The sequence below is a fragment of the Drosophila grimshawi genome, unplaced genomic scaffold (assembly GCF_018153295.1).
Source record: "Drosophila grimshawi isolate 15287-2541.00 unplaced genomic scaffold, ASM1815329v1 contig_311, whole genome shotgun sequence".
NCBI lineage: Eukaryota > Metazoa > Arthropoda > Insecta > Diptera > Drosophilidae > Drosophila > Drosophila grimshawi.
The window spans coordinates 4,524,142-4,547,163 of NW_025063098.1; the positions used below are offsets into that span (position 1 = coordinate 4,524,142).

Below are 23,022 nucleotides of genomic sequence, written 5' to 3' on the forward strand. Positions count from 1 at the left end.
ATAATTGTTTTTTTTTTTTGTTATATTAAATGTTGCAGTTTTTAAACACACAGTCGAAGCTGCCCTCTTAGTTTTGATAGGTTCAAGTCAAATTCAATTTTTAATTTACGTTTTTTTTCTATAATTTTCGCTCATTTTGATTAGACATACTAATATAAATGTAATTAAATTTAACTAATTTGCTGGTTTGCTTCTTTTTTTTTCTTTTTATGTATTTATAATGTTTATCTTCTTCAGCAACTTGTTGTACAAGTTTTCTGTTGCTGTTGCTTGTGCTATAAACAAAAAAATGTCTAACAGAAATTGTACAAAACACATTTTAGAGCCCGAAATCGGAATTTACAAAAACAAAAAGGTTGAAATATAAGCAGTAAATCATTTTTTTCTTCACATTTTTTTTTGTCACAGTGGCTGACAAAAGTATTATATAGCTCAAAACATACAGATTTTTATATATCTATAGAGAAGGGGAGAGTGAGAGAAAATAGTGTGTACAATTGGTTGGAAGGGGACAAACTATAAATACCAACTTCAGATAAAACAATTATGTAGTTTTGTAATAGTAATAGTAAATTACACAGAATTGAAACTCTGCATATGCATATGTATATATACATATATATATGTATATTTAGATATCGATATATAGTAGTTATAGAACGTTAGCTGGGCGCAACTCACTAACATTGCTTGATTGTGTTGGGTTTCTTTCGGTTAAGCTTACAAAAAACTTATCGCATAAATTATATATGTAAATAAATTGTTGTAAATTAGTTATATACGTCTATAGAATTATATATATATATATATATTAATTTTATTATGGGTACGAAAAATTGTTGCGTTCAGTGTCAGTGTTAAATAAATCTTTCGGTCTGCATTGGCGGTATTATCATTTTCATTTCCTGCCCTCAAACTAAAGTCATTTCAAAACATTATTTTCCGTTAGTTGCTGGAACTGTTGTTGCTGTTGTTTCCTTCATTTAGTTATTGTTGTGTGGAGCCTCTCACGCCGTTGCATTATTTAGGTGCTGCAGCTTCACTTTGAGCTCCGCAAATGTTGGCCGCTTCGCTGGATTTAGCTCCCATGCCTGACGCATCATCTCGTAGATTTCGGGTGGGCAGCCCTCGGGTGCTTCCATTTTGTAGCCAACTTCAACGTGCTTCACCACATCCGCCAGTGGCTAAAAAACAATATGTTTATAAATTGTATAATTTAAATATTTCACATATACATACGATTCGGGGATAAGGCACACGTCCAAAGGAGTATATTTCCCATAGAAGTATGCCAAAGCTCCACATATCCGATTTATTGGAGAAGCGCTAAGAGCATAAATAAATTTCAAACATAATTTGAGCAAATTATTATATTAAACATTGCATATTTAGTTATGTATTTAATAGCTTTGTATTTCGATTTACTTACGCCATTTTTGAGTGCCTCGGGCGCTGTCCATTTGATGGGCAGCTTGCCAACATCGAGATTATAGCATTCCTCGCGTGCCAGACCAAAATCGGATACCTTGGCAACACAGTCCTCAGAGATGAGGACATTCCGTGCAGCCAAATCGCGATGCACAACCTTTTTGGCCTCCAGATACTCCATGCCAGAGGCCGTATCGCTACAAAACATTAAACATTTTCAGCATTAATAAACATAATCGAATATCGTATTAAATGAGTCTGCTGGTGCTGGCTTACAAGGCGAAATTGATTTGATCCTTTTTGGTTATGTGCTGTCGTCCACGCGAACGCAAATAATCAACCAGCGATCCTTTGCTCATGTATTCCGTAACCAAGTACAGATGCTTGCTGGTAAAAACAAGGCCAATAAACTTGACCAGATTCTCGTGCTCCAGCGTGCTGTTGGACAAATGGAGAAATTAATTTTAATATATATATATTGTTTTTGGGTAATATGTGTATATATCGCTTACGTCATGACCGATGCCTCGGCGAGAAACTTTTGCACAGCGCCCTCATCTTTGAGCATCTTGACGGCGACCTTCTCGTTGCGCAATATGCCCAACATGACGTCACCGAACTCGCCCTTGCCAATGCTCTCGCGTAGCTGCAGCTCCGCCTCCGGTATGACCCAGCCCTTGTCCACAAATTCTTTGGAGTTAATGCAAAACTCTTGTTTGCCCAACTTGGGCAAACACTTAACAAGCTGAGTGCAAAGACCATCCGCATCGGCCTCATAGTGCTGTGTGACGGAATATACAACAAAAGGCACAATTAGTGTTGCCAATGGAAGTGATGAGGATAAGTAGTCGAACAAGAACTTACCGCGACGAGTTGTCCCAGATTCTCAAAGTATTCCTCATCGTCGATGGTTAATTTATTCTCCAGATATTTGACACGATAGTGTTCCACCTTGCCCTGGAAGCAAACGCACAGCGTGTAATCACCGGGAAAATTTGTCGACTCGCGCACCAGAAAGAGTCCATCCTCACGCGGCTGCAGCAAATGTTCCGCCTCGTCGCGCGTTATGCTGCCATGGAACCAGCTGCGGTAAGATAAACGATTGAGGCGAATTCAATTAGTAGCTGATCGAATGAATGAATTGACTGGCAGTGTTTAACTATTAAAATTTAATCCTTAATATATCTTTCTTTTTTTTTTTGTTGAAACTTACGGCATTGCATTCAGTTTGACCTCACATTTGCGTAGCTGTGGTGCGCCTGTGGGTGACAGCGATGCATGATTCATGGCCGTTGTGGAACCACTTGTCCACTTGTCCATGCTGCCGCCGCCGCCGTTGATATCGAAGCTGTGCAGCGATGTGGACATGCCTGTGTTGTTGCTGCTGCTGTTGCTATTGCTAATGTTGTTGTTGTTATTGTTATTGCTGTTGCTGGCGCTGCTGCTGCTGCCGACGATTGTTGGCTGCGTAGACTGCAGCAGTATATTGTTGCTGCTGCTGTTGCCGCCAGTGCTGCTGTTGCTGCAATTGCCGCCACTCAGCGCTAAACTTTTGGGCGGCAACACGCCCACCGGCGTATGTAACGTTAGCGAGGAGGACATTAGATTATTGCTGGAAGCGCAGTTGGCCAGCAGCTGCATATGTTGCTGCTGCTGCTGTTGTGCGACGGCGGCAACAGCTGCCGCTGTCACAGATGCTGCTGCTGCTGCTGCCTGTTCGGCCTGTGTATGTGTTGCTGTTGTTGCAGCGGGCGCAAATGTTGACAATATACTATGTTGCTGCTGCTGCTGTTGTTGTTGTTGTATTGTCGTCGTCTGCGGCTGCTGTTGCAGTTGCAGTTGCGTCTGATTGGGCGATTTGGGCGAATGATTGTTGATTAAATTATGACTATTTAATGCATGCGCTGCTGCTGCGGTTGCTGCTGGTGTTTGGTGCTGCAACAAAATGAGGCAAGTTCTTAGTGATTTTATGCTTTTATTTGATTTAAGCTATCATGTTAATTAATTCGATTATTGTTATCGCTCTTATGGCCAATAATATAATGAATATTATGATTACTTAATATCCAATTCGTAAATATTGATAAGATTGTGCAATGACGCAATTGGATCACACACCCACAAGGACACCGATCAGCATATTTGAAGCTGAGGCAGGTGAGGTGTGCAGCCACATTATATCCGCTGGTCAAGCAGCATTAAATGTACTTAGAACTTGGACGAACAAGAATTGGGGTAGAGAGGCAGCATAGGAAGACACACAATACGGGTGCAACCTAAGAATGAAGAAAGGCATAGGCGACTACTGAGCTGGGCAGAGAGAGCAGGTGTCAAACAAGCCACAGGTCTTTTAGGCTATAATCGAAAACGATTTACAAATTTAGAATACTCTGCAGTCCCCTCACAGGACACTCTGAACTAGACTAAACTAGATCCAGTCATCAGCCAGCTATGCTGGTTTTTGTGATAATGAGAAAGAACCTTCAATGCAAGTAAATAGCAGATGGCGTCTTATATTTAAAAGATATTGGCCAAGATTCGGATTGAGGGAAAAGCTGTATTCTTAGAAGGCTAAATCCATTTAACAGGTCGCAGTGCAAGACACAATCCAGAGGAGTGTTTACAAACTAAAGAGTATTGTTAAGTTTTAAAGCTTAAACGGCATCAATTGAATGCAATTTGAAGTCTATCGGCAATCGATTTTTATCTATAACTCAAAAACGTAGCAAGTTATCGATAAAATAACATAAAATTGATTAGATGAATTTATATTCCAAGCGTGAAGTGAGGTGTGTGGTGTTTTACATATTTCCCTATTTAGGCCAGCTATCGGATCAGGGGGAGATCGACCGCGCTATACTGACTGGTAGGCAAGTGAGCAGTAGTTTATATTTCTGTCTGTCAAGTTGACCGCCAGCAGACGTCGCCTATTTTACAATAACCTGACACTAAAATATGAGCTCAATTTATATCGATAGATAAGTGGATCAGAATAAGTGAATTTCAAAAAGTGCGGTGCTCAATGAGTGCGCTGCTGACTTACCACATTGTTGTCGCGATGATGATGATGATGCGGCGGTATGCTTGGCGGCACAATGTGCGGCTGTGATTGGCTCAGCTGTTGCTGATGCTGCAGCAGCGATGTGGCCACAACGCCCACACCGACACCAACGCCAACGCCCATTGAATTGGGCTGTGGTGCTGGCCGCTTATTGTGTCGGAGCGGCGCTGTTGGCGGCATCTGATGCCCGGTGGCCTGCAGATACCATGGATCGCCCGATGTGCTGCCGGACACTGTTGTCGCGGCGACCGATGGCTGCGAGAAGCCGCGATGATGCCCAACTACCGTTGTTTGTCCGTTCTGTGTGGCGGTCGCGTGACTGTTCATATCCTCGACCTTGCAGCTGGCCGCGCACCTATTGTCACCTGAGGTACCTGTTCTTGTTTGATCTGTGGCCGATTTTGTTGCTGTTGTTTTTGGCGGCTTTGCAGCCGCTGTTGTTTGCGGCTGTCGCTGCTGTTTGTGCTTCAGTTGGCCCTGTTTGATTTCAACGGTTATCAACGGCTCAACCACCCCAGCTGACTTTGTCGTCCTGCCTTTGCCGTTTGTCGTTTGTTTCTCCTTCGCCTTTGTTTCGCTTGCTTCTTCGTCTGCAAAATATATATGAAATGATATTGATTTAGTCCATTGTTTAGCCACATTTGTACGCATTCGTGCTTATCTAATCAGAACAATACACACAGCAACACAGGCACACCTTGAGTTAACAGTTTAAACTAATCATTGCCTCGCAACAAAAGCAGCCACAATTGTAAATGTTCTCCTCGTTATTTGCTGAGCTCATTAAATATGCACAAATCATACGTATATATGTATGTCTATCTATATATATGTGTGTACATCATAATGACAACATCAGCGATAATTCGCAGTATGTACTCGAAAAAGATCGCAAATAGAATTTCAAGTTCAAATTCATATTTAAATGCAGCTCAGCGCAGAGAGTCATTCACAATTAACATGGGGCAAACGAATTTCGCACGTCTGGCAACGCCTTTATCAATAATTGTAGCCATATCGAATTAATTAAAATCGGTCCGTTTCGGTAGAGTAACGGGTACTATATAATTGAAAGCAAATTTTGCCAAATGAAAAAGCCAGTTAAATATTGAGCAAGCAACAGAGAGAGAGAGTGGCAAATGGGGAATTAAATATTATTATATAGACTTAAGTGCATTTTATAAATATACAAATCAAATTAACACGTTTGTTTGCCAATCTTTGTTAATGGCATTTTATCGATGGGGCAACAAATGTTTACAACAGCTTATCAGCAAACGAACACCAAAACCAAGAAAACAACAAGTAACAACAATTTCAGCGACATTCGTTTTGCACATTTAGCTAATCCAATGCACGTTTCATTAATCAGTAAATAAACCTAACTAAAAAAAAAGAGTCAGCAATAGTTACGCAAAAAACTGCCGAGACAGCAATAAAGTATTACATACTGCCATATATTTGTATATATATATATATATATATATCTAGTGCTATATACAAATCCAAAGGTATATTGTTGGCCAAAATGAGTGTCGCATGTTAATCAACTGAACGCAAAGACATCAACCGGCAACAACTGGCAACGCCCATGCACTGAATGGCAATTGCATGACAAAGTGTAAGAACCAGAGATAAAGTTAGAAAGAGACACACAGAGAGAGAGAGAGAGAGGGAGAGATAGAGAGAAAGATGGTGAGATTTTGGCAAATGTAAAACATTTGCATGTGACATGCATAATTAAAACTTTTACTGCGCAATTACATGCGTAGCTTCAGCTACTGTCTTTTTTCTTTTGTATACCGTGTAAAATTGCTTAAATTTAAGGTTATTCTATTGCAATAAAAAATTTTTTAAATAACGCAGTTTCTTATTAAGGCTTATCTTTATTAAGCGCGAATGCGCCTTTACTTGTTGAAGAATTGCGAGCAAGAATACAATGCAATAAAAATAAAAACACAATCCAATCGATATTAATCGATTTATCAATACATAAGTATTAATCGGTACTGGGATACTCAAACATATTTCAACAAATAGATTAAGATATATGCAGCTAGAATTTGTACAAGCTGAACTTAAAATCTGACTAACAATTACTATAAATGTAATTAATAAAATTAGAATTGCTCAGTTTAAGCATTGATTTTCATTTCGATTGTTTAATCGCTCAACAATAAGAATCGATTGTTTAATTTGATAGGGCATCCCGCAGTCGAGCAGCTGAAATGGTGCTTCTAATTGTTATTTCATTCCGTAAAATGCTACAAATTTAATTATGCGATGAATCAGCAGGGGTACACCATTAAAATTCTCAAGGCATTTATTGTGTTGAACGAGGCTATAAATTCCCAGGCGAGACGAAACTTACTCACTTTTAGTTTCGGTCTCGAGTTTTGTAGCTTTTGTACATTTTGTCTGCCCGTTCTCTGGATACAATTCGTACAGTAATTGTGTTCAAATTAATTTTGAGAGTGTTGTTTCTTTTTTGATTGCTTAATTTTCAAATTTTATGTAAATTTCATTGCGGAAACGCTTTTTGCATATTTAATTCTTGATTCTAGTCACGGATTTATCATGGGACCCTCCCTCTTCTTTGGCATCATCATCATCGTGGGCTACGCTTTAATTGTGTGAAAGGTGGTTTAGTACACACAGCAACACACAACACAACACAACACAGCTGGGAGAGTGCCGCAATCCGGGAGTAAAAGCCTATAAAATTAGCCATGTTGACCTTGCCCAATTCAAACAGTTTTGAACCACATCCGCTGTCTACACAGACTACAGACTCATGCAAATGCAATTATGCACAGTGTGTATAAATTATCATTTTTGTTTCATTCGTTCGTATTTTCTCTGGCTTGTAAATTAGTTTGAACATGACTCTCCAAAAATTGCATGCAGTCATCGTTGTCATTGTCAGTTGTTTGTTGTTTCCTGATTCAGAGTCATGCGGTATTGGAGAGACCAATTGTTTGGCGAATGGTCATAACTTAAATGGTAACAGCGAATGCCAATTACTCAAATGGATAACATTTGACAAGTGATAAATAAACGAACTAAACTACTTTATTTTATATATATGAGTTGCATTCAAGGAACAATCTTTGATTTGCATAATTATTTTTTTTTAAATAAACATTTCACAAATAGCTCTTTTTGAGCAGCGACGAACTTCCTGTAAAACTTATTATGCATCATGTTTAATCAAACTGAACTTTGGGCGCTTTATTATTACTCACTCATACCATATTTGATATGTCAGTCCAGTTAAGTCATTTGCAATATTAATTTCAGACGCGAACTTTATACTTTTATACTCTGTACTGTAGATGCAAGGGGTATCTTCTTGAATTCGTCGATTGTTGTTCTTTAGCATTGCCAACGCAAATATTGATTGGCATCTGTTTATGGATCTGTTTTATTTTTTGCTGTCACACAGAGGCTTAACGCCAATTGATGCTTGACCTTCAGACTGTAGTAGTAGGATCTGTGAGTCTGATGCTGTCGCTTTTCATAATTTTACGCATATCGATGTCATTTAATGGCATGAGTCAGACATACACACACATATAAGTTTATATATGCATTTGCAATCTTAAAAACGTAAATAAGATGGTGTCATTGAAAGGGGCAAGTGGGTTGAGCGTAATTTACATATTTACATATGACACACGCAGTCCCCGCAGTGGTTAGGGTAATAGTGGAAATTAACTGTCATCATAATAGAGTAGACAACACCCGCTAGACAAATACGATAACATTATGCATGATGATCGCTTGACTTCGCTGACTCTTGATTAGTCAACTCGAAATTTGTTTTTGCCTCTCTCTCTCTCTCTCTATCTATTTGCATTGACATGCGGCCAATTTGCATTTAACTTGTATGGCAAACACAGTGTGTTTGCTTAGCCGCTGCCTGTTTAATTCCAATTGCGTGTTATCGTCTGCTTGTTATCGATTTATCGTAGCTGGCAGTGCCGTGAGTTGGCAACGCTGTCAATGGCACGCACGCAATGTAAACACAAAAATTAAGATATCTTGCGAAACCAAAAAAAAAAAAAAAAAAGAGATTGTGAAAAGCAAGAAACAAAGCCGAAAAGCAAAACAAAACAACAAAAGGCAATTGCCAAACAAATTATTATTTATAATGCTGGCGCTGGTTGATGTTTTCTGCTGTTAACCAAGCGTGTTTATAAAGTGTTAGCCAAATAAAAAGAATCGTCATTTTTAAAACACAAAGCAAAAATACACAGGGAAATTTTCGAACAAAAAAAAAAACAAGACCGCATAATTAAATTGAATGAAAAATGATCTCAAATATTTTTATTAGAGACACGTACAGCTAATTTTAAGTGGGCATCATTAAAATGCAGCACAATTGAAATTGTCAGTACACAAAAAAAAAAAATAAATTTTGTAAAGCACAAAGAGAAAGAAAGGTTTATTTATATATTGACAATGATCTGCCGGACATAAGTGCAAATGCATCCATAAACTTGAATGATTCATTGACAGTTGTTTTTGTCGGTCGTGAACTTTTACAAAGTACTGTAGGAAGAGCGATGTTGTTGTTGTTGTGGTGTGTGTGTGTGTGTGTGTGTCTGTGTGTGAGAAATGCGCAGTATGTCGATAGGCGATTACTTATATGGCTATATAATATTGGCTTCGCGCTGGATGTGGATGAGGTAATGCTCATTAGCTTGTGCAAATCGCAAACCAAACAACCAAGGCTAATTAAACAACGATGCTCACATTTTAATTAGGTCCAAGTACGTAAATTATATGAGGAAGACTGTTTTAGATTTTGTATTAATTAACTCAACAAACCTATAAATTATCGAACTACTCTTGTTATCGATTGCCATACAAATATTACATTAAGTTAAGGCTTAAGGCAGATCTATTAAGTAAGCTACTCTGAATAAACTTATACTTAGAAGAAATACACCATTTAATAATTTGTTTTAGGTTGAAGTATATTTATTATATTCAGTGAAAACACATATTTAAATGTTTCAATTATGTATCAATAGATGAAAAACATATCGATAAGTTGAAGTATGATCTGTAACTTGTAGCTGAGTATAAAGACAAGTTGTATAAACAGAAAAGTAATGAATAAATTATACTAATTTAAGCACAAATACTGCAACAAAACATGTTTTGAGTAAAAAAGAATGCACTTTAGCGCTGAATGATGAACGATGTTGGCAGTTCCTTAATTATTCGACATTAATGGATATAGCTCTCACACCTGTCTGTCAGTTTGAGGTCAATGACAAACAGTCAAAATAAAAAAAACTCAGCCACAAGTTGTCTCGAGGGGATGGGTCTCAGCCCACTTGCCCTGATCTGCACAGCTGACACACAGCTATCCCAGGTAATTAGCACTCTAATATATATATGTGGAGTTGCATGTTGGCGGCAGATTGGCTTCCTTCTTCCTGTTGTCTGCTTGCGGTTTTGCCGCACCCCGTTCTGCATGCAATATGCAAATTGCTGGCCAAAAAGCCAGCGAAGCAAGTCTCTCCCTACATATACATATACATCTATATACATATAAATATAAATATATAGTCTTGTTATGTGGCAGTGGCACGCAATTCATGCCATCACCATAACCATCATCGTCATCGTCATCCAGCGTCTTGTTCCATTCATGCCTTTTGTTATGCTCCTTTAACTAAAGTTGTCTAAAGTTACCTCTTTCTTTCTTTCATTATTATTGTTTTACACTTTCCAGCTCGAAACTACCACGAAATGATTGTGTGCCGCCTTGCAAATGCTTGCATTTCTGCCATTTTTTTTTTTGTTCCTCACTTCTGCACAAGTTGGTTTGGTTCCGTTCCGATCCGTTCCTTCCATGACGACTCACACACAATGAGGAAGCAATACAAAAGATTCTCACGTACTTGTTACCTCTATAGGTGTTGAACTGTATATAAATATATATATATATATATATATATATATATATATAGTTCTCTTCCTACTTACTGTAGCATGCATATAGAATTCCCTTCGCTGCCATTCCGTGACGTGAGTTGCCTCACGGGCATTCTGTCAGTCAGTTAGTTAAGTTGGTTGGCTCTAACAGCTTGTTGGGCACACATCAGCAACCTTCTTTAGAATACTAGCTGGCGAAATATTTGCACTCAGCCATATTGTATGAAAGACGCTCAACTTAAGGGTAGATAAGTGCTTAATGGCATAAGGCATCTGCCTATGGATTAGGTTACCCTTAAGAAAGCCCTTATAAAGTAGTTCGCTTCAATTGCAAGATATTTATCTTTAAGATGCTTAACTTATAGTTCTAGCATTTTTTTTTAAATTTAATTTAAATTTTTAATAACAGCTTTTTTAGGTAGTGCCTCATTGGCAACACGCTGCCGCATTTGTGGTAGACCCCCACTCGCTTTTGAAAGGTAACTTCTTGCAATTGGATACTAACTGTTATGGTTTTGTTAAAACCCAAAACCTAGCATCAATGTCAACCAAAAACAAGGCGTTCCAAACGTGTTGCTGGCTGGCTCTTTGTCTGCTGGTTTCGATGTTTGCCCGATGTTAGCTGATTTGCCAAGCGCAACGATGGACGGTAACTTTATATGCAGTGGAGCACTTGCAACATTGGGCACAGGGCTACCTGGTATGGTTTTTATACCCTGAACCCATAAAAAATAAGCGAAAAGAGTATAATGGTTTTGCGCAATACTATGTGACAGACAGAAGAAAGCATCTCCAACACCATACGGTTTATATTTTCTTGATCAACAATTGTAGCCGAGTCGATCTAGCCATTTAAGCATATATGGTATATAAGCTTTCGCATCGGGCAAATCAAGCTTATTTCATTTTACCGATAAGTTCTCCTTAAATGAAGTAAATACACAATTGACAGAGGCTTCAATTGATATATCTATATGAAGCACTGCATAACATTAAAAACACGCAATAAGACAATTATATACTTAACAGCTGGATTCAGGGTATTTCTTAGTCGAGCTTACTCGACTGCAGCATTTTTACTTATAATTATTTTTTTTTTGTTTGCCAAATTAAATTTGCCAGAAAATTAACAACTTTAATTATACTTTGCATTTGAAAATTGAGGAGAATTTTCTTTGAGAGTTGCAATCGTTATGTTAAGTAACTGTTAAGTTTAACAGAGGTCTAGCCTAATTTTGTGTTATTAACAGAGACTTGATTAAAAATATTAAAATATGCCTTAAACCGTTTTAAGCATCTATCATATTTAAAATGTAAACTTTAAAGTAGATTTGAGACAACGATGAACTGATTTCGAACCGAATGTTATTGTCAATTTAGGCATACTAACCAAACCAATCATCGGTGCTGATGATGGGCGGCAGAGAGCTGATGTTGTTGTTGTTGTTGTGGTTGTTGCTCCTGCTTCTAGATGATGAACGCTCTTTGGTGTTGCTTCTGCTGTTGTTGCTGCTGTTGTTTTCAGACTTTGCTTTGGCTGTTGCTGTTGTTGTTGTTTCTGTGCTTGCTGTTGTTGCTGATTGAAATCTACGCTGTGCGTTGCGCAGAAAATTCAATAGACGCACATCGATGGGCTGCGCTGCGTTTGTTGCCGCCGTTTGGTGCGCCGCTTTGGTGTTGGTGGTGCCACCACTAATTGTTGGCGCATATTTATCACAAAAGTAGAACTCTTTGCGCTTGGGCGGCGCATAGGCGGCACTCAAACTGCTGCACAACTGCAACGGACGACGGCGTGCCTTGGCAATCAACTGGCCAGCAGACGCCTGACCATTGGTGGTGTAATTGTTGTTGTTGTTGTTGTGGTGGTTGAGACTGCTGGCACTGCGCGTTAAACTGTGTGCCAGACTCTGTTTGCACCAGTAGACGTCCTTGCTGCCAAAGTAATAGTAACGCCTTCGCGTATCCTGTGACGTTCCAGCAGGAGTAACTGCGGCTAATCCTGCCACACGATGATGCCGACTGCAACTGGAGCGTGTTGACTTTTTGCTATTGCTGCTGTGGCTACTGTTGCAGCCGTTGTTGTTGTTGTTGTTCTTGCTGTTGTTGGTGATGATGGTGCAGCCGGTGGTTTGACTGCCACTGCTTGTCTGCGAGTTGTCGCTCTCGTTGCTCAAACTGTTGTTGTTATTATTCTCAGTGATTGTTGTTGCTGCTGCTGCTTCCTCTTTTGGCACTGAGATCGTCGTGTTCGTTTGCGTGGGCGTGAGATATGAATTGGATTGGATGAAGACGCCATCGCAGGTAATTTTGATTGTTGTCACCATGTTCCACGTGGCATTTCGTCTGCCTTCACTTCCCCGAACTCACTTAAAGTACTTTATGCTTATGGAATACACTTTGCTGTGGCTTTGTGTTGGAGTTGTTTAGTTTTAGTTTTTGGGTAACGCCTAATGACCTATTTCATAAACAGTTTTCCCATTGAATATGGGCATTTAATTAACTACTTTACTACACTCAAATAGTATAAATGCAAAAAACATAAATAGATTATACGTCTTTTTTCTGAATTTTAGAAAAATATACACAAAAATTTGGAATAATAAGGTTAGTTACGCTTTTCGCGCCAAAAGTATGCCCAATTTCTAAAATTCCGGGGGTTTTTTTATGAGTGTAGCTGGTTTTTTCTATAGATAATTCAGATGTACAAAGTGATTTTAAGTTGAGCGAGCAGTTGAAAGGCTATAAAACCCATAGAACATTGAACTCAACAAGAACATCATCATCAATATCATCGACATCGACATCGACAATGGCAAATCAGCTCTACTCTCTTCACATGCCCGGTACGGTACAGTGGGGCCTGCCCTAGTTGAATCGAGGCTAATGCCGCATCAAACAATGTGCACACTGCAAAATTGTTTTCTTTTGTAATCATACTAATTAAAGTCTGTTTTTTTCTCTCATTTTTTCTAAAGCGCTTCGATTTGGACCCGACCAACAACGACCAACAAAAGAGGCAGGCAGAAAATAAAAATGGTAAAAAAATCAATGGTGAAGTGAAGCAATAAAGGAACTACAAGTAATGATAATACCAGAGACGGACAACAGACAGCGGACAACAGACAACAAACAACAACACACAACAAACAAAAAGGCCAACAAAAAGCGCAAATTGGAAAATATCTATGGAGAAAATCCAAAGCAAGCAAAAACAAAAATCAAGTGAAACAAAAACCAGCAAAACAGAAATTGTCTTCATTCCGAGAGCGTGCTCCATATTTGTCAACTAGTTAGGCCCAAACAGCAGATTGGGGGGCAGTGGGGAGGGGCACATTCAGCGTAGTAATAATAGTAATTGTCTTTTTGTTGTTGTTGTTTTTTTTTTGTGGCATTTGCAGAAGTCAATTTGCCACTTTAACTGTAAGTGAGTTAAGAGCAAACGACAAAAAAAAGAAAAAATCAAACATCTTGTTTATAAATTGGATATATGGTAACATATATATATATATATGGGAGCAGTAAATGGTCGAAATAGTAATAGTTGCAATAATAAACCAAAAGTAAAGCTCTTAACAACATTGCCTTGTTTGCTTAGCATTTCTTCTTTTGTGTGCGCAGCAGCATTTGATATTTGTGGGTTGGGAAAACACGAACTAAGTCAGTGGCTTCAATTCAATTGGAATTTACTGGAATTGTGGGTGTGTGTGCATATACTCGTATATACACCTATATATATATATGTGTATGTATGAGCTTGTGCAAATACTATACAATATAAATATATGCCTATTTTTTTTTCGTCGTGAGAACGCAGACAACACCCATTGTTTTTAGTTGCTTGCTGTTATATATTTTATTCAAGGCAGACAGACAGACAATACACCTTGGGAAAGTACGTGAAAAATGCGAAGCCAGGTGAAATGTTACAGTTGCTCAGATGTCGACACAATGTGCTGATAAAGTGGTAAGTGAAAGATGTACGAAACAGTTGTGTTGTAGATATATCTATATATATTCCTATATCTATATGATGTTAATTGGATGGGAATAGCTGATATAGTGCATTGTTTCCGAAAAAATAAATAAACATATGTGAGCAGTGTTTAGATAAGAAAATTAACTCAAAGTACTCGATTTATACGTAGAATTTATAATAGAAACAAATAAGAGGGATCTAGTCGAGAGAGCTCCTCAGAGAGATACTCTAAATCTAGGTTTTAATTCATTGAAGGTGATAGATATTTGTTTGTTCAATATGAGACTGGGTTATTTTCAAAATGAAAATAAATTTAATGCATTTTCTATAGCCAGTTTTGTATTTGCCAAAACTAATTATATTTATCAACTTTTATAACTTAAATAGTTTTTGATCTTTGACGCAAAACTGCTTTTAAAACGCTTAGGGAGCAATTGACGAACATATTTTCAACAGATTACGAGTTGAAAGAGATTAAGACTCGAATTAGACTAGGAGATATTCTGAACAAAGCTTTTATTTAGATAATAAGACGTAGATAATAGTTTGTTTAATTGGTTTCGATCGTAATAAATTATATATCAATTTAAATGATTTAAAAAATTGTGTATTTGTATCGATATTAACAAAAAAAAAAAACTTGATCCGAATGGATAATACGAAGTCTTATATTCCAAATTTGAAGTCTGTAGCTCCTATATTCTCTGAGATCGGCTTGTTTATTGCTTATATACATTTTCTTGGATTTTCAATATATACCCTGAGCGCAAACACCTTCTTCAGCGAAAGATACAAACACAAAAGAAAAACTAGCTCAAAAATAAAAGTTAAATATAGTGCACTTAATGTTAAAACACTTTAATTTCATTTTCCGCTGAACTTGATCTTGTGTGACCATCTCTTGTTTTGCAAAAGAGCTAGCAATGTACATTTAATGACAGTCAGTCATTTTAATTAGTGATTTCACAATAATGTCAACGTTTTTGGAAGAGCTTTTCACTTTTTACATTTTGGGAGAGCTTCAGAACAAATGTCGTCGAGTTGTGGGGCACACACTAAATGCTGAACCCCACAGAAAACCAACAACCAGCAAGTAGACAATTAACTATGGAAATGAGTTGGAGCCAAAAAAATGACACAAAAATTGGGCACGTGGAAAGTGATTGCTTATCGAGAGAGAGAGACCCAAATTTTGCATTCTTTAAACGGGAAGCAGGTACGGAAAAAACGTGCCCTGTTGAATTACCGGCAACACTAAAAGAACCAGAAAAACACAAACGGAATAAATAACCAAATATGAAGAAACTAATTTAAAAACCAAAAAAAAAAACACCAAAAATGTAAACTGAAATATGACACAAGTTTTTGTTTTTGGTGTCGCGTAGACAAAATGCAAAATGAAAAGCGAAATCAAAATAAAAGCAAATGAAGAAAAGTAAAAAAAAACCTGTCTTGAGTAAAAACAAAGTCGGCAATCATATAAAAACAATAAGCTTATAAAAAACAGCAACAAGCAAAACAATGGGGCAACTTGGAAATGCGTGAGGCGCCGCAACGGATATCCTCAGGCTCCACTTGACTCTTTTTTTATCATTTTTTTTTTCTGAAGCCCGCAGCGCTACCTGTTGCATTATATGATAAATACATACACATATTTTATATATATATTTTTTGGCGAGTGTGTGCAGTGAAAGTTGGGTTTTTTTTTTTTGTTTTAGTTAGTAAGTTTTTTTGTGTGGAGGTTTTGTAGGGCGTTGCACAGTAGTTTGGAGAGCCACGTCTTGTAGTTAAGATTAATTATTAATTGAAAAATGTACAATTCATTTAAAGCTCGGCACGCATAAAAGAAAACGGACAACGAAATGAAATACAGAAAGAAAGAAAAATATATGCAACGAAATTTCTATACACTTAAATTGGGATTAAAATTAGTAGTAGTAATAACAATAAAAGAAACGACTAATTAAGTATTGATACTGGCAACATTTACTACAAGATTTATAGCAAAATATTTTACGATAAATCAAAGAAAATCGCTAAGGAGTCCATAAAGTTGGATACATTCTCCAGCAAAAAATTAATGCACTTATCAAATGGAAATTTGGCAATCAAATAAGTAAAATAAAAACTTAAAAAAAATAAATGAAAATACAATTAATCTATAGTAAAGACAGATAAAATCTATAGCTCTAAAAGTAAGCGCTACAAACAACAAATGAAATTCCATTTACTTTTTACACATACACGTACACTTAAAAAAAGAAAATATAAAGACACACAAAAAAAAAACATTAAAAATAGAGGAAAAAATTAGAAATTCAATGCAATTGAAAAATGAAATGCGCCATTGGCAATTGGCTATTTTGCTGTTGGCTGTTGGGGATACGTTTGGTTATTTGTTGGGTTCGATTTTGAGTCGTGTGCAGTGAATGGCAAATTGCCTAAGTAGTTGGGAAAATATCTGTGTGTGTAAAAACCAAAAACAAAAACGCTTAAGAAAAAATTAAAAATTAATTCACGCGTCTGCAGTTGAAGCATTTTGTTGTTGCTCTTGTTGCTGTTTTGTCCACTTTCACTTGGCCAAGACGGGCAACTCTCTCAGGATGATGACGTTTCAAGTGTGGATTAAAATTGCCAAGGAGTGGAAAAGGCGGTGGGAGGAGGAAAAGGGGGAAATGCGCATGAAAACTAGTTACAATTTAAGGCCCAAAGCCGCAATGGCGGTGACTAATGCGCTGGAAAATTGAAAATCGCTCTTAGACGTTCGACACGCCAGACAACTGCACAACAGTTATATACGAATGTGTGTGTGTGTGTGCAGAATAAGCTTCCTTCCAGCAAGCAGCCCACGAGCTTTTTTCTGTTTTTTTTTTTTTGTCAAAGACTTGTCTCGAGAGCCGCGTGCACGTCGCCAAAATTAGCGTGGAAATCAATTGCGAAAAGCTAATGATTCATGCAATTGGAATAGGCGGCAATGCTAAGCACAGCGAGTGTGAGTGCGAGGGGGACGAGACTTAAGCAAATTACTAGCGAAGAGAAGTAGTGGGTAAAGCAGTGGAATAGCAAAAAAAAAAAAGAAAAAGAAAAAAAAACGCTTAGAGATGAGGCGTAACAGATGAAATATGCTAGCATTACAGCAGAGATAGGGGAATAGGGGAAGTGAAGATAATTATTTGTAGCTGTAGATAGAAGACTTTTAAGCATAAATTGCGTTCTCGGCACACGATGCGCAACGAAGAGAGAGATAGAGCGAGAGAGAGATAGATAGATAGATAGAGAGAGAGAGAGATAGAGAGCGAGAGAGAGAGAGAGAGAGAGAGAGAGAGAGAGAGAGAGAGAGAGAGAGAGGAAGACAGGGAGAGTAAGCTTAGAAATTGTGTAAATACAACTTGAATGATAAATATTATATAAATAAGAGATGAAGTTTCTGGTCGAATTTTGCCAAATAGTACACAAACAGGAGATGAAGTTTCGGGTCAAATTTTCTTTTGCTTTCAACAAAATTAAATTTTTTAATAAAGCAATGAAAAGTAGTTCAATTTTCAACAACTTTTTGTTCAACTTTTGCAAATACTAAAAAAATCACCAAAAAAAAACAATACATAATATACGGATTTCACCTCATTCGGTGAATGCAAACCATTTGCGATTATATGCAATCGATGGCTGACCCAAAAAACCCTATAATTAAACTAGCAATCAAAGACCAAACAAAAGGTCATTGAGCCACCAAAAAAAGAAAAAAAAAAACAACTCAAGTTCACAAAAAATACACACAAAAAGACACAAAAGTCATATATCATCTATATTTCGTTTATCACATCTTTGTCAAATTTTTTTTTTTTAATCTTTACATGATAGTTTGGCATGGAATTTGCATATTGAAAGAGTTGTTGTCGCTTCGGGCAAATCAAAGCAAAAAAGAAGTGATATTTCGCATGCATGCATCGAATTAATGATTACACATTTATAAATATGTTTTATTATTATTTTTTAAGCTGGTTACACAATTTCGCATTTGTAGGGGTTTATATATAGTTATATATATATGTATATACATGTATGTATTTGCATTATCAGGAATTTGCACACATTGCCAATTATTGTTATTAGCTGAGATGTTATTGCTATGCGATTAGATTATTACTATTGGATTGGCAATCATATTTTGACACGCGACGTTGGAAAGTTCGTTGGCGCACGCGCACAAAGCGAGGAGTTCTGCGAACCGCGCGACTTGCTTGCAAGTCACAAACTGACTCAAGCTCGGTCGACCGGCGTACAAGTCAGCGCAAAAGAGAGCGCAACGCATCGAGAGAGAAATCGAGATGATGAGTTGGGAGCTTTACTTAAACACTTTGTGTGTGTGTGAGTGCGTTAACGTCTTAAAAGCACTGCATATATGTATGTGTATTAGTGCAGTTACTGTAGTGTGCACTTTTCTCGCATGAGATAAGCCTCTCTGCAACGTTAACGTTAACGGTAAGTAGCCTAACAGAAAAGAGCGACGAAAAATGGAGCTTCTCTCACTGAGCTCTGGGTGAGTGATGCACTTGGTCTTGCCCACTCTTGCATGGGAGGGAGCTTGCACTTTACTCGCATGCGACATAAACACGTATGCAGGCAGCTATCGATATATTTATCGCATGCTAGAGATGACATCGTGCTCTGCTTTGGTAGCATTTTGGCGTCTAAATTAATTACCAATAACAAAGGTTGCTCAATTTGCGACGATTCTGTTTTTGGTGTTTCAAGTTGCTTTTGACCAAATTTGTTGATCTTACATACTTAAGTCAGTGTTTTGTTGTATTTTACAGCGCTTGATTTTGTTGCGTTTTTTTCTTTGTTTCTTTTTATTTTCTGTCAAATGACATTTATCCCAAAAAAAAAAAGATCGTTGCTTTAGCGAAAGCGAAAAATACTAATTTTTGACATTTGTATTTATTATATTATTTATGCTTAACTTTTTTATATATATTTTGGCTTCACTTATTTTAATATATATATATATTTTGGCACCACTTTGTTTTGTTGTCTTCTTTATGCTCTACATTTCCTATTTTTTCTTCAGTTTGCGTTTTGCGCTCGTGCTTTTTTGCGTTTTGAAAACGTTCTAATTGTTTTTCCCGTTGCTGCTGGCCATTTTAATTAATTTTGCCGTTCGCTGTAGTCTGTGTTTGTCTGTCATGTGTCATATGTCAATTTGCGTCCCTTTTGCTTTTGCATGTTTACGTATCGCATTCGAAAATCACAAAAATAAAAAACAATACACATTTCAGACATACATAAAAAACTAATTCGTTGTTGTTGTTCTTGTTGCTTATACTGCTTGCGCTTTTTGTTGTTTTCTGTTCGTGATATTTCGCCAGTTTTCGCTGCTGGCATTTTATGCACATACAAATGAAATGTATGTAAGTATTTCAAGCGCATGCATTTAGCACTTAATGACTTCACCCCCACCCCCTTCCCATTAACACTTTTTCCCGTTAAAGTTTGCTTCATCTCCAACTGTGCACGATTAGCAGTCAAATGTGAATAGAGAAATTGCATTCGCAGCATGCCAGAAAAAAAGAGTGCGCGCTGAGAGTGGGCTGACGTCATCAGCATTTACAGGATGCCTTTTGCATTACATTGGAATGTCAAATGGAATTCGACGCACGACAACAACAACAACACATTAACAAGCAAGCCCTTTGTACACACACAGTCAGAAACACATACACATATATACATATAAGCGGCAGGCAGCAGCCAAAGTGTGCTAAAAATAAATCGTGTGCAAATTCATGAAAAAATAAACAATGCCGCCATACAATGTAAACAAGAGAAGAACAAGCGCAAACAAATATAAGCAAAAGACACATTTCAAAAATATGCAGCAGCGAGAGTCAAAAGACAAACACATGCAAAAAATGAGCACGGCGAAATCTATTTACATGTGTGTGTGTGAGTGTATTGGAATAATGAAACGCTTCTTCTGTCTTCTTCTCAATGCTGCGTGTCTTGCGATAACGATAGCGATAACGATAACTATAACGGCAGGTGCTGCTGCAATGTAATTCCATAAAAGCCCACGCGTCAGAAGACTGATAATAAAATGCACATAATATATATATATATGCACATAGAGATAATATATAATCATGTTGACAATGCAGAAACAATATCATATTGATTATTAATATTAAATGCTGCATAATGATAACAGCAAAGGTGCTAAATAAATGTACAACGTATTATACAAATATTTAGCTTATCTTTTCTAGTTCATAATTATATTGATAATACCATACTTTAATATGTTTGCCTTTAGTTCATGTTCGTCAGCTGCTAAGCCTGGAAACAAATTCTAATTGGCATTGCTATTGTAATTAATAGAGCGAAGAGAGAGGGAGAGCGCTAGTGATAATCAAATGATCAAAGCAAGACTAACTGCATGGAAAAGTTCACGCAATTCTCAACTCTAAAACTTACAGACGCAGACACACAGACAGGAGGAGCCTGAATACAACGCCCACGCAAACAACAAACCAAAAAGCTTTGGCGCCGATGCAATAACTAAAACAACAACAACAAGAGCAGCTACCGACTCCAATGCGTGACGTCAGCGCACGAATATTTTTGCCGAAGCCGACAACTGACCAGCGACAGCAAAAACAAAAAAACAAAAACTACGCTTATATACATATATACTACTACCAACGGAAACTACGATGCGCTACGCTTCGGTTATTGCCGTTAATTATTGTGCTGCTTCCACTGTCAGTTGTTGTTGTTGGTGCTGTAGGTGTATTGAATTTGGTCATTCATGGAGCCAGCCACTGCTCGTTTTGCATGCGTGCATATGTGTGTACACGTTTGTATGTGTGTGTGAATGCTATTCACAATAAGCCTAAAAGGCAAAAACAACAACAGCAACAGCAACAAAATTGCGCGCCATTGGAGCGCAGAGTTGTAAAACGTGTTTTTGTTTTGCTGCTGTTATTTTTGTTGTTGTTGTTGTTATTGTTACTTGAACAAAAATGCGTAGTTTACGGTTGCTTTTGCTGCCGTTGTTTTTGCTTTCGATTTTGATTACATATAAGGCAATAATATACAGATTTCTCATATTTTATATGGATTGACCTCAGACAACAAGCAAATATAAAAGAAGCTTGTTTTGATTTTATAATCAAAGCTTTTGTATTTATCTTTTGATTAGTTTTCATCAATGGGACAACAGCAACAACAGCAAAACAAAGCTTTTATTTTTTGCATGCAAGTTTGACAACAATAATTTGATGGCAATCATTTTACGCAATAGTTTACAGCTTCAAATTATGCAAAAAAGAAAACACACACACACATGCATACACAACACACAGCAGCTGCCAAGGCGCGCCCAGCATGCGAGGAGAGAATATGTAGCAAAAAAGAGAGCACACAAATTGCGTTACTTCTTATTGGCAATCTTATCCTTTTTGCACAAGCTTTCGTCACTTTCACCCATACACACACACACACACATACGCACGCATTGGCAGACAGCGCGACGCTTAAAAAGGGCGTTGGGTTGTCCTTACGTCAAACAACAACACAAAAAAACATATCAGACACACACACATAGACACTCGAATACATTCACATTCAGATTTTACACCTTACCTGATTCCAATTGCTCTGCTGCTGCTGCTGTCTGGCATTCCACAACGCCTCCAACGATGCTGCTGCTTCGCTGCTGACGTCGACGTCGACGTTGTTCGACGATCAAGCAGCGATCGTACACATGCACATTTTTTTGATTTCCGAATATTATAAATTATTTATAAACATTTGCACGCGCACGCACACTCACTGGCACTCGCACACACACAAACTGTGTAGATTTTTTTGTGATATATCTGACCCAACTTGCTTGCTGCTGACTTTTGTGGAATTTTCTACACTTTTCCGTCTACCTGCCACACATTTGTTTTTTTTTTTTTTAACTTTTCGCTTAAGTAGTTTTAAAGCTATTTGGCAGCTATTTGGTGGTAATAACACATATGCACACAACAATCTTTTAACGCACAGAACGTACTAATTTTACAGCAACAAAAAATTCCATGAAAAATAAAGCAGCCATCTTTGCCCAGTATTAGGATTGTTGATACTATATCGGTATATCGATATTAACGCCAATGTCTTATTGCACGCGATATGTTTTTTCCTGTAGCCGAATTTACAAGACTTATCGAGTTACTAAATTACGCCACGCGTACCTATCGATAAGCGGCTATCACTTGTGTTGTTGGCTCGTAATGTAAACAACGTAAATTTGTTGTTTGATTTGAATCAATCATTAATTGATTGTTTAAAAAGCTTGTACTGTCAATGAAAATAATTAATTAGCTTTAATTGTGTCGATAGCCTAGAATCTTACTATTAAAAATATAAATGAATTAAGAACCTTGTTTTATTTATATATTACATACGTATTTTCGAATATTACTAAGATGCTCTCAAAATTGAGCTTGGCGCCAAAGTTTGCTTCTTCTTTTACATTGATGACGTAGCTGCGCAAATAGAACCGATACACAAACTATCGTTATGATAGTAAATTAAGTGCAATCACTTTTAGTATTAT

General features: G+C 37.4%; 1 protein-coding gene across 2 annotated transcripts; it reads right to left on the reverse strand.

Annotated features, from left to right (window-relative positions):
* Positions 1–359: 359 nt before the first annotated feature.
* On the reverse strand, positions 360–22,193 carry LOC6563603 (tyrosine-protein kinase CSK). Of its 2 annotated transcripts, XM_032736793.2 has the most exons (10): positions 18,565–18,631; positions 11,832–12,847; positions 4,472–5,079; positions 2,642–3,363; positions 2,293–2,512; positions 1,941–2,209; positions 1,705–1,866; positions 1,430–1,625; positions 1,240–1,326; positions 360–1,184 (listed from the first exon to the last, which is right to left on the reverse strand). In XM_032736793.2, the coding sequence occupies exons 2-10, from the start codon at positions 12,763–12,765 to the stop codon at positions 1,008–1,010; spliced, it is 3,375 nt and encodes a 1,124-aa protein (XP_032592684.1). In that variant the 5' UTR covers positions 12,766–12,847; positions 18,565–18,631; the 3' UTR covers positions 360–1,007. The 2 variants fall into 2 exon arrangements, with proteins under 2 accessions (XP_032592684.1, XP_001990398.1); XM_001990362.3 differs by lacking the exons at positions 11,832–12,847; positions 18,565–18,631 and adding an exon at positions 22,062–22,193.
* Positions 22,194–23,022: the final 829 nt, after the last annotated feature.

Bases quoted from the DNA above. Each gene is read 5' to 3' on its own strand.
- LOC6563603 (XM_032736793.2), bottom strand. From the start codon at position 12,765: ATGGTGACAACAATCAAAATTACCTGCGATGGCGTCTTCATCCAATCC. The intron at 2,513-2,641 runs GTAAGTTTCAAC...ATCTTACCGCAG, and splicing joins GTCAAACTGAATGCAATGCC to CTGGTTCCATGGCAGCATAA. The intron at 2,210-2,292 runs GTAAGTTCTTGT...TCCGTCACACAG, and splicing joins ATCTGGGACAACTCGTCGCG to CACTATGAGGCCGATGCGGA.